The 12456-nt window shown below is 46.3% G+C and overlaps 1 protein-coding gene across 1 annotated transcript in view; it reads left to right on the forward strand.

The window, feature by feature from the left end:
- Positions 1–12456, forward strand: part of unc5db (unc-5 netrin receptor Db) — a 77817-nt gene extending 65361 nt beyond the window's left edge. The window contains 6 exon segments of the mRNA XM_047048594.1: positions 5334–5505; positions 7993–8220; positions 9735–9884; positions 11006–11170; positions 11407–11585; positions 12183–12456. Of these exon segments, the coding sequence (XP_046904550.1) occupies positions 5334–5505; positions 7993–8220; positions 9735–9884; positions 11006–11170; positions 11407–11585; positions 12183–12456 (1168 nt within the window).

Below are 12456 nucleotides of genomic sequence, written 5' to 3' on the forward strand. Positions count from 1 at the left end.
TTGTCTGCCAGTCCTTCTCAGACCTCCTCGTCTTCCTCGTCTGTCTCGACAGGGCACCCTGGCTCCCCGTTCAATCCCTCTACGCGACTTTGAGCTGCCGTTTCTACCCTTACGGATTTGATGCACATGGTTTTGGCGTGTCATATGGCTGCCCTAAAACAAACAAACATTAAACATTATAAAAAAAGGAATTCTATGGGCTTTATGACATAGCAAAAATATCTTTGAACACATCGGATTAAAGTCAATTATTTACGTGAACATGCTTGGGTGTGTAGCCTCCCAACTACGATATCGTATGCCTGTTTTATTATTTTGTGTTTTTCGGCATACAGTCAGTCAGCCTTAAAACAAGAACCGGACAAATTAACTTTGTCGTGGTCGGAGAACAACTCACTAACCCTCTCCATGACCCTCCCCCTCGGCACCCTGTATCCCCCCCCCCCCCCTACCCCACCCCTCTCCCCCCTATCGCTCCTGTCTTTCCCGGCCTCTCTCTCTGTTTACACCGGGCTCCCTGACAGATGGAGCCAGCGAGAGCCGTGTCGTCCATCCTGCAGTCTCCACAGGGGGTCCCTTAGGTGTCAGAATGAGGGGGGGGATCATGTTGCACTCTAGCCTCGCAGGTGGTACTCTAGGTCTTTGATCTCTCCGGTGAAACTGTGAAAGTTTTGCTCATGTGGCCGAGGCTTTTTTGTTTTCGTCGTCGTCTTTCATTTAACAGACTGACTTTAACGAGACCAACGCAAGTCCAGATTTCTTGCCGCCACCAGGCACCGTGTGCACACCGTTGCTGAACTTGTCAACAACGTTCACGTCGACACATTCGAAGAATGCCGCTCCCCGTAGCTTTTTGTCAGTGATGGACGCTGATCGTCCACACACAGAGAAACACACACAGTATAGCTTGAACGGATACATGGGTTGGAGATCTGGAGGTCTTTCATCTTGATTGTGAATTTTCATCATGGTCCGGTAATGACCCCATGATGGACAGGAGGCCTCCAGGGAGTCTCTGCCAGTTTTCTCTACCCCCTAGTGAACTGTCTCGGCTCATTCACACCTCACCGTGAGAACAAAGACAGGGAACAGCGTGATAGAAGGGAAGTAAAGCCCCGAGTCTTGGTCAAAACGTGACCTGACATAACTCCTTGCTATCAAAATGAAATTCGGCATTTGCCAAACGCAGGAATTGGCAGCGATTTCATTTGGCGCGTTCATTGTATGCTCTCGCATTGAAATGTTTCTGTTTGCTTGTTTTATTTGGGAGACTTTTATTTCAAATACCTTGGACAGACATCGAATACTGCCATTTCAGGCCTGGAATGTTGGTCCAGTGCCCAGTCGAGCCACTACAATCCTGCCGAACTGCTTATTTTTCTGCTCCATATGAGGGAATGTGTTTACCGCGGACCTCTCTTCACTCAGTCTGTGGGCTCGTCCTCCTGAGAAGCTGTCAATCACTGTCTATCCTTCCCAGCCAGAGGGCCCTGCAGAGAATTGGATCTTTTATTTGACTGAGCCCTAACAATCCTCATCCCACCGACTTTTCCACACCATCATAGAATTCCATTAAAGCTCGTTTTGAGGATGTTTTCTGAAGTCTGTCAAAGGTTCGAGGAAATCCGTCGAAGACTGATAGCTTTGGTGGTAGCCTAAGATCGTGGGGTGAGACTCATTATTGTGGCACGTGCAGGGCAGATTCCATTTCTTTTGTTTCCATATCCTTCGGTCATTCATTCCTTGACACCTGCAGGTATAGTGTGATAAAAAATTACTTTCTTTAAGATGTCTGTATTATTCTTTGGCCTAGAACAGTTATCGCTTAAGTTTTAACTTCCGTTAAGCTAGAATGTTCTTTGGTTTAGTTTAACCACTTGACTGTTTGACCCTGGTGGTTTTGCCCAAATAGGAGGTATTGTCCAACACAAGTTCCTCTTTCCTATTTTAAGTTCTCTCTCTAGTGTTGAACATCTATATTTAGTTCAACAACCTGTTTCCTTTTGGCTTCCTTTTGCTCCTTGCACATTTTGGAGGTCCTCTTTTTGTTGGGCATGAACTATTGAACTGATCACGTAACTGTCTGGAACTACTCGTTAAAAGAGTGCTCAGATAATGTTAAGAGTTCAGAGCCCTTCTCATCCTAACACAGCATACAGTAGTGCTGTTTTAGAACGGCTCCTTTTTGCTGCAAGAATAAACAGAGAAAGTCGAGTTCTTCTGACCTCAGACAAAAGTCCCATCACAGGAGGCTCATATGGGTGCACCTGGGCAATTCTCCTGGCCAGTTTGGAAACATACTGTAGCCATGTGAGATAGACAAAGACATGAGGCAGGCATGAATATTCATGATTAAAACTGCATATCAACTGTGTGGGCTTCAGCGTAACAGTTTGAAGAGACACAAGATCAGCAAGGAACTGGATTTTAATCTGTTTCCATGTTAGTGGGTGATTAAGTTGATTAAGATAGTACTTAAACTAATTTATCATGTGAATTTCCCTTTGACTGCTCAGCTTTTGGGCACTTAATAAGCTTATTTTTCAGGATATTTCAAGGTCCAAGAACATCTTTTGATACATATAGGTCTGAAATATTTTCCCCTGCCAGAAGGTTTGATGAAAGCTTGTACGAAAGATAAACCTTTTAACCTGCAAAGCTATTTTATCTCAGATTATCTGGCTTTGAAGTTTTAACTGACAACCTACTGCACACATGAGAGGTACTGAGAAGGTCTCAGACAAAATGGACTGCACGTTGTGTCTAGACTCCAGCACAAACAACCTGGTTTTAATCAGACTTAAGAAGTTAATTTTGAGAGTCATAAGTGTGCTTTAGAGAAAGTACTGAAATATGGCAGGCCACAGCCGGTATTCCCCTCAAGACAGGGGGGTCTGGTTGCTTTAGATTTGGGAACTCTGTCTACCTTGTAGACTGACCATAATCATCTGGACAATCCTACTGTAATCACCTCCCCAAGGGACTGGCCATACTGAAGTCCCTATCTGATTGAAGTCTGAGTGCTTAGTAGTAGTCTCAGTGTGGCCTTCCATAATACCACAGGTGCAGACTTGTAGCAGGTTAACACATCGCTAAGAACATATTTGAGTTGTTTTCCTTTCATACATTTCCTATTAGAATGTTTTGAATTGTTGTATTCTATTGACATTTGAGCTTGCACCTATTAGGAGAAGAGACAAATCTTCAGACATAAAATGTTACAGGATGTATACTATCCAGGTCACCAGATATAAGACCGTATAGAACTGCCTGTCTGATTAGCATCCTAATATCCTCTTCAGCACGACTGCACCTTCTTAAACATTGACAAAAACCCAGTGGGACAGGCAGGTGGTGGAGAGTACACGCAAATAAAGGTGAGGCTAATGGACCGAGTTAATGTGTGCATTTATTAAGCCGGCTGCTCCTCTCCCGAGCCAATATGCCACTATGCACGGATCCTAACTCCCACAGGAGTGAGTCATCACTCACTTTGAATAATGCCGCCTCCTCTAGGGCCAAGGAGGTGCTTCACAGGGAGACAATCGGCATTGAGAAGGACAGTTTAAAGCCTGAGGCACTTCATTTTTCTTTTTTTTTCTTTTTTTCTTTTTCCTTTTGGACGACGGTCGAAAGTGCCACGCTACTGAAAAGCCCAGTTAATCTGCTCTTTACCGACTCTCCCTATTATATGTGTGATCGAGTTCTTCTTCGTTGGCTGAGGGATCAACAGAACTCCTTCCTGAGTCTCCAAAGGCTCTCCTGCCTCGGGAGCCGAAGACGATTGGCGGCGAGCTACGGCTACTCGACGGAGTGAAAGGAACGCCGTGGCGCTGTTGAGAGAAAGCTATGGCATGACATAAGGGGGGTGTCAGATGGCTTAGCGGTGAAGGAGTCGGGCTAGTAATCAGAAGGTTGCCGGATCGATTCCCCGCCGTGCAAAATTACGTTGTGTCCTTGGGCAAGGCACTTCACCCTACTTGCCTCGGGGGGAATGTCCCTGTACTTTGTCACTCTGGATAAGAGCGTCTGCTAAATGTAAATGACATGGCGTTAGCTGTCCCTCGAAATATTCAGACTAGCTGGGGATTCTTGTGCGTGTGTGTCACACGTCAAGTGCGCACTTATCATTTAGATGTTCTCGACTGCTGAGTTGTAGGAGTCAGGCTGTCACTGAAGCACCCTTAAAACTGGTAAGCACATTGATGGAAGGTGGGAGTCTTGCATCAAATATCTGAAGAGAAGAAACCTTAATGTTGATGATCAGTGGGAAGCACAATGATTGGCCTGTTGGAATGGCATTTGTAACCGGGTAGGCAGAGCACCAATGCTGTTCATAGGTCTTTGGAAATGAACACTTCAGCTTCACGCACAACACAATGCTAGTTTTCTATCCAGAAGGTTTAGACAAGTTGAATCTTCAAAACTTAAAACAGTTCAGTTTGGACGTCTTTCTCAGTTGAGACATGTTCAGGCATGTGCAACACCTCCAGATGTGTAAATCCAAGCCGCCGGTGGAGCAGTTCAGCTTTCGAGGTTTTTCGACGTATTTCGTGTCTGTGAACCGTGAGCTGAGTACAATCACACTTTGCTCCTGGAGGTGGGTGGAAACCACTTTTTATTCAGTGTAGGACATTTTGACAAATCACAGCTCTCAGATCTACTATGTGTGATGATGGATATGTGCTTAGAGGGCTTTGCTCAGGCGTTTCGCGGCACCACCTTGATCTCAGCTGCCCTTTTCAAACGCGCCGTGCAACTCCTCAGGCAGTGCGGCAGAAGCTATTTATTGTCGTCCCTCTTTAATGAACACGATCCAATTTGAAGGTAAATCGTATTCTGACTTTACGACTCAGCTGTGATTCCGGAGAAGCAAAACACCTGCAGGCTTAGTATGTGTGTGCTGCGTTGAATTTGCATGACAGTCGAGCGCTCTCATTAGATTTTCCTCATTAATTGCTTTCATTTCATGCAGCACCACCACGAGGAGAGATCGAAAGAGCAGATAAGGACTTCAAGATGATAAACACAGGCTGATGAATATTCAGAGTCATGGAGCGATCAGCACCCAAGAGAGTTTTTAACACTTTTTAGAACAATGCCATCATAAAGGACAGTCTTATATAGATTGAAATAACAAGGGTGGTCTATTTTAATCCGTTTAGAGCGAACATATTTCATATTAGAGACTATGGATTGTACTCCAATACACAGAAACAACAGGAACTTCAGTGGCTATATTTTTACGTACCCCAAAAAGCAAATGAATATCTAAATAGCTTTTTGACATCATAGGCTCTCTGTGTTTTTGTGCGTTGTGTTTTTTTTTGCAGTGTCAATTCAGAGGAAGGCTGCGAGGTTCTGCTGGGGCCTGAGGTGACGTACGGACCTCCGGGACTGGACCTTGACAGTCCGCTGGCCATGACGATAGCTCACTGCTGCGAAGTGAACCCGGATCACTGGAACATCCAGCTGAGGAGGAAAACAGCGGAAAACAAGTGGGAGGTGAGACAAGCCCCGACTTCTTCCCTCTCTTCGGCGATAATGGAAACAATTGAGTCCGTCTGACTCGGTAGATGTCAATTCTGAGCAGCTTAAGTTCACGGTCTGTCATCCTTAGCAAGAGAGAGCTTACACCGGTTCTTGACGTCCGACGACAGGGTTTGTTTGACGTTTTCTTTCATTGTCTGACCTCGGGACAGAAGGGGACCGTTTCATGCGACAATTGTTTTCTGTGAGTCCCTTTGTGATGTCAGATGACTTGGGAGCATGCGACGCGTAAAAGGCTATCGAGGGGGGCAGCGGTGAGTCTTGGGATTGATCCAGGTTTAAAGCCACAGCGGGGGCAGGTGGTGCGCCTGAAGGGAATAAAGCTAGGACTGCTGGAGGAAAAAGAAACAATTACAGCAATGTGATAGCAGAGAAGATGCACAGTCTGTGTCAGTCCGAGGGGGTAACGACGGGTCACGAGGGCCTGTTAGACAGCGCCGGGATCGATTGTGGGATGTGGATGGATACGCCACAATGGATATGGACGTGAGGCAATCAGGGGGAGAGGCATGGAACTGGTCTTACGGCTGACCCTGAGTCACACAGGCCCCGTCTGACTCACAGCCTGCTGAATCAGACTGTCGTTCACTTTAAGATGAACATTCACTGTTAGCCTGGACCTGTCGGATTACAGTGTTTCGTGAAAGTAAGGCACATTGTGTAGTTGGATGGTAAAGAAAAGAACATCGTAAAGGTATTTAGAAGACATTTTTTGCCTTGAGTGTTGAATGTATTTTTTTCATTGTTCTTTAGTGTGAGAAAGACCAGTCTACTAGCCCATTTTCACCCAAGTACAGTACTTAATCCACAACCCAGGGGCTCCACAAGCACCATCAGAGTCCTCAATTTACATTATTTGTTCATAAAAATGTGTTTTCGAACAACACAAGTGAAAAGAGGAAATAATTAAGAGGGATCCTTGGCAAGAATTACAATGGCTAAATTCTGTCAAGCCTAACAGGGGTCAGATGAATGAATATTGCAGTATTGCCCCTGGCTGTTGTGTGGTGTTCGTGCTTAGAAGTGCTTGTTATTTTAGAAAGAGTAGCAACTGATTTTGCCTCTGCCCCTGAATCCTCTCTGCCCTCAATAATGTTGTTACATCCAATGAATGTGGGATGTGTGCCCAAGGTAAGGTAATTAAACAAGCCATTGCGTGCATCCCTGCTTTACCTCAGGCAAGACTCCATGCCTTTCTGGCATGGAGCTTCATTTCAATTAAATACTGTCTTTTGACCCTTTGGTTTATATAAGAACTATTTATCTCCTTTGTTACCCTAAAAAAAAAAAAAAAATCTTTGAAATGTAGACATGCACCACAACAAATTCTAAACTGCTATCTTGCTGGAGGTCATTCCAAGAAGAAAGATCATATTTTGCTGTCAGTTCATTGTTCTGTTTAGTTATGCTTGGCTTGATGTTTATCTAACCTTTTGGTTTGCTATTTTGTCTCTGAAATAATAGACAGATTGAATCAGAATCATGCCACTTGTAGTTTAACGAAGAAGTTCTGCAAGAAAACAGACCCGAGGGGAACCTAAATGAATACAAGATGTATGTTTCTTGTGAGCGTCACTCACATATGAATAGACACAGACACCTCTGAGGTTTCTGGAAAAGATTAGCATATTCATCACGGAGCGAGACTTCTGAACATCGTAACCAACAAGGGCATGGGGCTATTAAAATACAGCCTACCCTTTTATTACATATTTAATGCCACACTGTTTTAGTATTTGAATCGGTATTCTACAACAGTCACAAGGGTCATGGCGGACTGTCGACCCGGAGAATGCTACACCTCTTAGCTCTGTATCTTATTAACTCCTTACAGCCATTGGGTTATTTAGGGATTCTTTAGTCCTTATCCATGCAATGCGGTCTATTTGAAACCAGACTAGAGCTCCAACTGGTTACAAATAATCATTACTAATGTCTTTTTCCTTTACATTTTATTTTCTTTGAGTGAAAGTGGAGTTTGGAACATGGTACTTTCCATGTAGTATTGACCACCCCCTGCAGTGTCTAACTCCAGAAATAAAATCATGCGTATAATGTCATCTTGTTCTAAAGTGATCTGACTCTGACAAACAAATCAAATCAAATGTATTTGTATAGCCCTTTTTACACGCAAGCATGTCACAGAGGGCTTCACATGCGCCCATAGAACTGCCCCTCAACCAACCTAAACCCTCAAGGACAAACACTCAGCACGCCTATACAAAAAGCCTTTCTGCGTTATTCATCCTAACTATGCAACTCATATCCAAGTGCCTTTAGCTTCGAATTTGGGCAAGAAAAAAAAACGAAAGGAAAAGACCATCCATATTTGCTTACCTATTCACTTCTCTTCTCAAGGTTGACCCCATTTTTTTAATCATTAAATAAATCGCCCAGCTATCTCGTCTCCGTGCCAACTGGTATTTATTTTGTGCGTTTCAGGAAGTGATGTCAGTCGAGGACGAGTCAACATCTTGTTACTGCCTATTGGACTCCACCAGCTGTCACCTGCTGCTGGGGCAGCCTGGCTCCTATGCCTTGGTTGGGGAGCCTCTCACGGAGGCAGCCGTGAAGAGGCTGAAGTTGGCCGTGTTTGGTGGCGCGGGGGCCAGCTCCATGGACTATAGCCTTAGGGTCTACTGTGTGGACGACACGCCGCACGCTTTTCAGGTACGACGGGAGGGTGGAAGCAGGCAGGGACGTTTGTGGTCTTCTCGCGGCAGACGTCCAGGGGACGACCCCGTTTGACCTTAAAGTGTAACCTTTGGGGGTGGCTGCAGAGAAGGGCGTGTCCGTGTGGGTATGTCAGGACAGTAGTCGGTCAAGTGAGTAAAGTCAGCCTTGTATCGATTGCGGTTCTTTGGCACAGTGGTGATGCAAGTGATTTTAAACATCTTCACTGAATGTTCTGAGCCAGAGGATGATGGGGAGAGGAGTAAAGGTACTCGAGACAGGACATTCCCTGCCATCTTAGTGCTAGCTGTATACCGTTCCGTCGTTCTATTGTGTTTGAACATGAACGTCAGTAAACGCGAGTTAATTATGCAACAATATTTCATCAGCCAGGATGAAAGGAACCCACCACCTCGGAGACGCAAGAGAACATAACCCAACCCCGAGAATGTCCTGTTTGTTCTGCCGTGATAGAACAGCAACAGCCGTCACCAGCAGCTGGCTTTAAAACGCCTTTTGGATTCGGTTTGTAAATTCCGAGCCTGTCGAGCAGATGCCAGGGCCCTCTGCACACGGGCACAATCACCTTCCCGCTCCCGTTTGTGTTCTCCCGTGCCCCGTTTTCTCCACCGATCGCCGTCACCGTGTTGGATCAATACAGTGCGTGTGATGAAATTGAGGGCTCATTCGTGGGGCGTAGAGTGTTGCTTCATGTCCAAAAAGGGATGTGACGGGGTTTTAACGATGAAAACATTAGTATTGGCACTCGCAACCGAATTTCACGGGAGCAGGAAGGAATTCTCTCTCGAGGTCAAATATGGAGGCTATGATAAGGCCTGGTCTGGATGAGAAGAATTTTGAGCGTAATTTAAAAGAGGGATGTGCTGTGATCTGTCTGACTGAATTCAGGCTTGTATCTGTACCGAATTCACAGAAGGACCCAGGTACAGGGTTGTATTTTATCCTCGCTCCCTGTTTTTGCCAAGCATTTCTCGATCCTGTTTTTGCCAAAGGGATTTTGTTAGAGCACTTACAACGTCAAGTCAATACAACCCCCCTCACACAAACATGCTTAGTCAGAATCAATCAGTCTGGTCAGGCATTAGTCACTGCTCTGTTCCCTGTCTTTTCCTTTGTGATTTAGGTGACAGGGAAAAGACAGGCCAGGCATTGAAACGTCCCACCGGAGCAGAGAACAATGATGACAGATGAATACCTCAGAGCCTGAATCAAAGAGCTCTTTCATCATAGTAAATTCAATTTGGGAGACGGACATTAGCTGATCCATGCTCATCCACTGCATTAAATTGAAACTTCAATCTGTCGCCATGTGGCTTTCGAATTTAACACTAATGAGAAGCCGAGTCCTATGGAGTTTTTTTCTTCTTCTTTTTTTCTTTTCTTTCAAAGAAAGCTTTCATTCTACGCTCAGGGTTGGCACATATCTTTCTCGAGGAGTCGGGAAGTGCAGTTCTCTTGAGTTCTCCCCCCCCCCATCTCTTCCTTCCTAGGGAGTGGTCTCCACGGAGACGAGCAGAGGTGGTCAGCTCCTCGAGGAGCCCAAGATGCTGCCTTTCAGAGGGAACACCTTCAGCCTGCAGGTGTCCATCCAGGATGTCCCTCAGTTCCTGTGGAGCATTAAACCCTTCACCACCTGCCAGGTACCTCCGATCTTTCGCCTCGGGGGAAACGGATTCATTTGAGACGCGGCAACTCGAGAGCCGGAGACTGTTGACTTTGCGGTTACCAAATACCAATCTCACAGAAGGACGTTTTATTGATAGTTAAACATTTACTGCCAACTTGTGAGTGCACAGCAGTGATAATACACCTCTGTCCATGTAGTCCTCTCAAACAGCCAATCTTGTCCTGACAATACAACCAGTTATTACACATGCACTCGGAGGGGTGTGTGTGTGTGTGTGTGGTGCCGGAACGCCAGCCTCGCGCACCTATCCTCCCTAATTTATGAGGCTCTTTGGAAGGAGACAGACCCAGTGAACCTGCCCTCTTTCAGAGAGCCGGTGGAGAGTAAGGGCCGCCGCCCACGCCGTGCGTCAAGTCGGCTTTTAGCGCTAAAGAGAAGCAGCCTTTCCACGTCCATCGGGGTCCGCACCTCTCCATTATCCACTGCGTCCCCGCATCGCGCCGGATATTCAGAGGCGGAGGGGGCGGGGAGGTGAAGTTTTTTTGTTGTTGTCGACGTAGCCAGGCGCAGTGCTATTATGAAGGGGTGACCTGTTACCTCCGCTGGGAATGGTGTGCAGGTCACTTTAATATGCAACGATGGAGTGAGGGGGGGGCATCGGAGGTCAAGGACGCCCTCCCTCTGTGGTTCCCGCTGCCGCAGAAATTAATTATAGATCAAAGGCAATCATTTTCCCATTCCCCTGCTCCCGGATATCACGTGTAATACTTAGCCTGCGAGCGGCTTCCATTACGAGAATTAAGTGGGATTTAGGCTATATTTGCAATGATCTCTTTTTTTTAATACCCTGCGCCTCTCAAATACTTATTACCATACATAATGCTGTCTCTGCATAGCTTAGCGGGACTTGGAAGACCGCACCTCCTTGCACAAATTTGACTGCCGGGGATGTGACCCACGTGAAGGACAGATGCTGAGTCATTTCACGTGGGGAGATATTAGAAGCCCGATAGTCTCTCTCTCTCTCTCTCTCTCTCTCTCTCTCTCTCTCTCTCTGTCTCTCCCTCTCTCTCTATCTCTCTCTCTCTCGCTGGGTTTGACCTAACGCCCTCTCCCTCTCCTCTCCTGGGCTAGGAATTCTCCTTCCCCGAAGTGTGGCACAGCAACCAGAAGCCCCTGCACTGTGCCTTCTCCCTGGAGAGATACAGCCCCACCACCACCCAGCTGTCCTGCAAGATCAGCGTGCGACAGGTCAAGGGTCACGAGCAGATTCTGCAGGTCTACACGGCCGTGGCCGAGGTGAGGAGGGGTTCCCGGTGGAGGACATTTACTTTCATACAACCTTTATCTAACCTCTAGAGGATGTGGCTCCACTGACAGAACAGTCTGCTCTCCGGGGGCTTGTGTTTGCTCTTCGAGATAGCGATTTTTATAGGCTTCAGTGATTGTGTTTGTATTTAAAAAAAAACATGTCATTGTATTATCTTTAATCCCTCTTGACTCTTTGGCAACACTTTTCTGTTTTGTCCTGCCAGAATGAAAAGGAGTCCATTCCGTTGTTTATGCAGACAGACTGCACCATCACCTCCCAGACTGGGCATAAGGCCTTCAAAATCCCCCCGTCCATCCGCCAGAGGATCTGTGCCACCTTTGATACTGCCAACGCTAAGGGCAAGGATTGGCAACTCTTAGCCCAGAAACTGCATTTAGACCGGTGAGTGCATATTCCATCCTATATGTCAGACTAGCACAAGTTGGACGAAGGAGTTGATCCCTGATTGCCAGGAATGTCAACATTTGCAGTATCCTGCTGATGTCGGTCCTGAAGCATTGACATGGTACTAAGTATATTTCAACAGCGCCGAGACGAAAACGGAGAAATGTGTGGTTAAGGCCACTCTGTGATTGATCTGTTCTTCGACATAATTGTTATCGACTCAGTGTAGCAACGTAACGTCAGTCGTTTTTCTGAAGTCTCCTGTAGTATCTGAATCTACTGTACATCTACAGACAGAGCGAGAGAGATGTTATAGCACATGGCCAAGTCATTGATTAGTGGAGAAATTCTGCCCTCTGCTGGATCTAACATTATATCACGCCCAGCTGACAAATACTGTATGCCTATGAATGCTGATCAACTCTTACCTCATTTATTTTTGATTTAGAAATGGATATGATAAACAAATAAACAACCTAAAACAGTTAATCTTATGCCACATAAAAACATACCTTTGACTTTTCCGTTTTGCCGTGCATTGCAAAGTCAGAGGAAATCCTGGAAAATGACGTTTTCTCCCCCCTCACCTTCCAGAAACCTTCCGTACTTTGCTAAACAACGTAGTCCCTCCGCTGTGATCCTGAGCATGTGGGAGGCCCAGCACCAAGACTCTGGGGACCTGGACTCTCTGGCGAGTGCATTGGAGGAGATCGGGAAGACCCACTCCAGAGGCCCCGCCAAAGTCGAGGAGCAGCACCGATCACACTTCAATCCCCTCGGACCGGAAAGCCCCGCCAGCGTTTGTGGCGTGGCGGAGTTTAACGACCCAGAGACGACTATTAACCCTGTCCCGGAATGTACCGGCTGA

This window comes from Hypomesus transpacificus, chromosome 24, assembly GCF_021917145.1.
Source record: "Hypomesus transpacificus isolate Combined female chromosome 24, fHypTra1, whole genome shotgun sequence".
NCBI classification, from domain to species: Eukaryota; Metazoa; Chordata; class Actinopteri; order Osmeriformes; family Osmeridae; genus Hypomesus; species Hypomesus transpacificus.